Genomic DNA, 4,436 nt, shown 5'->3' with positions numbered 1-4,436 from the left:
TCATTAAGGCAGAGGAAATTCAGTTCCATCCATGACTTTATGTGCAGAAGACAGGCTTAGATGGAGGAAACTGATTCGCTGTGGCGACGCCTGAAGGGAAAAGCCAAAAGGGAAAGAAGTTCAAGTTTCTCTGGAATTAATAAATTCAAAGGAATAATACAGTTGAAAATCGAAACATTTCTTGTGTATGAGTTTCATAGTTTGTTTGTATAAGTTTGTATTTGTATAAGAGTATAGAAGTGTTTGTATACGTCTATAATAGTACTTTTATAAGAATATAATCGCGTTTGTGAGACACAGTATGTATCATGTCTTTTACAGCCCCTCATGGGCAGCTTCCCTGTGTTGACCTGCCTTTCTGTGTGGGTGGGTGTGGGGGTGTCTGTGTGTCTGTGTGCTTGTGGGGGTCTGTGTGGGTGGGGGTGTGTGTATACAGTTTTTTCTGGTGTTCAAAGACTTTTACAGTTTACAGCTCACAAATGATCCATAGGACAATGTCTGTACCCTCGTGGTGTACAGCCCACATGTAAACATAAACAAATATAAACGCATTATATTAGCACACTTGTCGAAGTATTAAAACAACCCTGATTGTAAAAGCAAAACGTGACCATCACAAGAGACACTCAGCCTCAATCTGTGTGTTCATCTGCTGGACAGGAACAAACATGGTAAATCAGTTTTACTAATGTTGGAGTCCTTTTAGGAAAAATCCTAACATTTCAAATTGGAAAAATATATGCTTAGGTTTTCTCTACAAAAAATAATTCAGGTAGTTGTTACCTGTATATGAAGGTTCATTTTAGCCAAGGAGCAAACAATGATCAACAAAAGGAGGTTCTTCAAAAATGAACCACTTTCACTCAACTAACTGATGCATTTTTAAGATTGTTTTTGCAGAAAATTGATCCACTGGAATTATCGTGTAAGCAGTTGAAAAGTTATAGTTTGTTAAAGATTGTGTGTTTAAGTGTCACCGAGGACGCTTCACGTGTTTAAGGTTAGATCAAATCAGGCAAAGACCAGGATTTTAACAGACTTTTATTTTGAGAAAGTGTTTATAGTGAATTCAGAGCAATGCTTCACTGAACATTCATTTACCTCTGTACAGCTGTGACCACACTTCCTGCACATGTTACTTCAGCACTGCCATCTCAACATGTCACCAACTCTACACTTTTACTGATGGACTCCAGCAAGCAGCCAGCAAGCTCCTCCATAGGTAGGACGAACATCAATCCATGTTTATTCTCACATGAATCTATGTTCATGAAGAAATGATCTGTTTCCTTACAGCCACAACTCCCCTTGGAAATGAGAAGAAAGTGAACCAGGGTGAGCTGACATTTGATTGTGTATGGATGTAGTCTGATCATTATTTAATCAGTGTTTGATCCTTTAGTCATTTTGTGGTTTTGAAATGGACAGTCTATTATCCTGATTGTAGAATCATTAGAAGTTAGAGATAAAAAATCACAAAGAATTGATATACATTTGTTGGCATTTCATTGACAGAAATAAATATTTGAATCTTCTTGGCGGAAAATTTGGAGTCTGACTAATGGATGTTTCTGAGGACAGGAGTCTTTTCTGCAGGGGACAGGTTGATGAGGAGAGTCTAACTGGTCTGTGTCAACCAGAACTTTGTTACTAGGATCAAATACTTGTTTCCCTCAATGCAATGTAAATAAATGTAGAATGTAGATCAATTCTTTAAAGTGAATTTGGTGACTTCCTGTCTCTCACTAGCATCAGGACGAGAGACTGAAAACTACTTTTTAAAGTCCCACTCCAATGACAATGGTGTTTGTAGCATGTTATTTTAGTATTTCTCTCATGGAGGACAATTATAAAGAAAATGTAGAATTGAAACTGCGTTTCTTTGTTCAAATCTTGATGGATCAGGAGCAGACAAAAAAGGTCGCGTTTGTGACACAACAGCTGCCACAGGCAGGCCACAGTCTTCCTGCTCTGCTCCAATTCTAAATCCTCCACTTGCAAGCAAATAGATCCATTAATGTCTTCATTTTCCTGGTCTGAGCTGGAATCTGGATCAAAACTCTATGGTTGGATAGCTCTGATATTGCTCACCATTCTTTGCTGCACAATTGTTTTACAAGTTGATTTGAGTTTTGATCAAAACAGAGTGTGTAGTTTTACTTGTCACAAACAGGCAGACAGCTGGTTCCAAGTGCAGCAGGTTTATTAGCGGAGCTATAAGTCCACAAGGGTCAGACAGGCAGAGGTCATACACGGGCATGGGATCATCCGAGGAGAGCAAGTAGAGTAGTCAGAGTCCAGGCGAGGGGCAGGCAGAGGACAGAGGACAGAGGACAGAGGACAGAGGACAGAGGACAGAGGACAGAGGACAGAGGACAGAGGACAGAGGACAGAGGACAGATCCAGGAGTAAACGCTTAGTGTTGCAGGCAGGGTGGCACAAACAATACTTCGCAGAGAGTGACAGTGTGGAGCCAGACTATATACTGGGGTGGTGATGAGGTGATGGGAAACAGCTGACGATGATGAGTCCAGGTGAAGGCAGGTGGTGAGGTCAGAACTCTGGTGAGCGCTCCCTCTGGTGGCTGGAGAGGGTAGCAGCAGGTTGTTCCATGACATTACTATGCAATAGATTTTAAGTTACTTTAAAATGAATTTAAAACAGTGTATTGAAACGTCATTTTTAAATATTGAATTGTAAATTGCAAAATGGATTGTCATTTGAATTATGACATCTAAAACTCATGACTATTTACAATGCAATCGATTTAGTTTTTATTCAATATTTTATTTTTTAAATTGTGACAGTGAATTGTCCATTTCAATATTGAATTGTAAATTGCAAAATGTATTTTCATTTTGCAAGCCTGAATTGCATATTGAATTGTAAATTGCATATTGAATTGCAAATTGAATAATGCATTTTCAAATTGCATGATGAATTTGCAAATTGAATTGACAATTGTGAAATGCATAATACTTTGAATTATGGCTTAAAAAAACTCCATTGAACACAGGTTTATTGTTTTGGCAAAAAAAATGGCATTATCTTAATTAAAAGACCACTGGGAATGATTTACACTACAAAAAATATACTTGGAGTGACACTCTAAGTTGGAAAACAAAAAATCATCAAGGGATGAAATACTTGTTATGTCCAATGTATCTTATTTTCTTTTTAGGAACAGTATTGTATGCTGCGTTGGGAGCCTTTGCAACGCTCACTGTGCTGATGCTGGCTGCAGTCTGCCGGAAGCTCAAAGGCATTTCAAAACCTCAGCTGACTACCTGCTCCACAAACAGAGAGCCTGACGATGCCTTCAGACCAGAGGTAGATCAAAGTGTGATAGTGTTTTTTTTACCATGCAACTGACTTGTTGCATTTGCATGTGTTTTTCCGCCTACAAACTTGTTTTCTTTCCTGTACTTTCAAGGTTTTAAAGGGTAACCAAACACTAAATCAACTTTTTTGTCTGTTTATCTCTATGAATGGGGTTTTAAAAGTGTAGTCTGTTGGTCATTGACACATTTTATACAATTTAAAGTAAACTTGTTTAATTCTTGAAAATATAGTCTAAAACCGTCTGTGTGCTGCCCCCTACAGGTTGAATCGAGGTATTACAGTTGAATTTTTGTGATTGGTCATCTGGTGTAAGTCCCAGAAGTTTGAAGTCATGTGTCCGTGGTGCAGCGGTAGGGCGGTTGACTCCTGATCGGAAGCGAGCAGGTTCAACTCCCGCCTTGCCCGCCCATGTGTTGAAGTGTCCTTGGGCAAGACACTGAACCCCAAATATCCTCTGCTGGGAGGTTGGCGTCAGTGTTACGCAGTGGAGCCACCATCAGTGTGTGAATGTGTGTGTGAATGGGTGAATGGGTCTGTGACTGTGAAGCGCTTTGGGCCCTCGAAGGAGGGTAGGAAGCGCTATACAAGTATACAACATTTACCATCATGCTCTGCAGCTCCAGTGTAGAGGCCCCGCCCACCTTTGAATCTGTAACAGTCAGTCGTTAGCTTTACCATGGCTTGTAGGTGTTTTACCTTCAGTTGTCAAAAATCTACTGGGTTACACAACTTTCCAGTGAACTTGGAAGTTAGTGAACAGAGGTTTAGTGCTAGTGTCATAATGTCCAGAGAACTCCGTCCTGGTGATGGATTTAATGGACGCTCTACCACTGGGTCACTGAGCTGGTTCTCAAACATTATCTACAATAAGTGAGGGAAGATGACATTATGCTGCAACAGACTGGCGCCCTGTCCAGGGTGAATCCTGCCTTCGCACGTCAGTAGCTGGTTAGGCTCCGGCACTTCTGCGACCCCAGAAGGGTCAAAGACAGAGGTGGGGACTCGAATCACATGACTTGGACTCGAGTCAGACTCGAGTCATGAATTTGATGACTTTAGACTCGACTTGGACTTTCCTACCTCTGACTCGTGAC

The 4,436-nt window shown here is 40.5% G+C and overlaps 2 protein-coding genes across 6 annotated transcripts in view; both read left to right on the top strand.

Moving 5' to 3' along the window:
- The window catches only part of dlgap4b (discs, large (Drosophila) homolog-associated protein 4b), a 707,978-nt gene that overhangs the window by 40,428 nt on the left and 663,114 nt on the right, over nt 1-4,436 (top strand). The window lies entirely within an intron of this gene.
- The window catches only part of LOC112145523, a 15,140-nt gene that overhangs the window by 2,945 nt on the left and 7,759 nt on the right, over nt 1-4,436 (top strand). Inside the window, exons 3-5 of the mRNA XM_024270810.2 lie at nt 1,112-1,222; nt 1,297-1,335; nt 3,182-3,330. Of these exons, the coding sequence (XP_024126578.1) occupies nt 1,112-1,222; nt 1,297-1,335; nt 3,182-3,330 (299 nt within the window). The remainder of the gene's footprint in view (nt 1-1,111; nt 1,223-1,296; nt 1,336-3,181; nt 3,331-4,436) is intronic.

Source organism: Oryzias melastigma, linkage group LG5 (genome assembly GCF_002922805.2).
Source record: "Oryzias melastigma strain HK-1 linkage group LG5, ASM292280v2, whole genome shotgun sequence".
In the NCBI taxonomy this organism is placed as follows: domain Eukaryota; kingdom Metazoa; phylum Chordata; class Actinopteri; order Beloniformes; family Adrianichthyidae; genus Oryzias; species Oryzias melastigma.
This window is presented reverse-complemented; position numbering and strand designations above follow the sequence as displayed.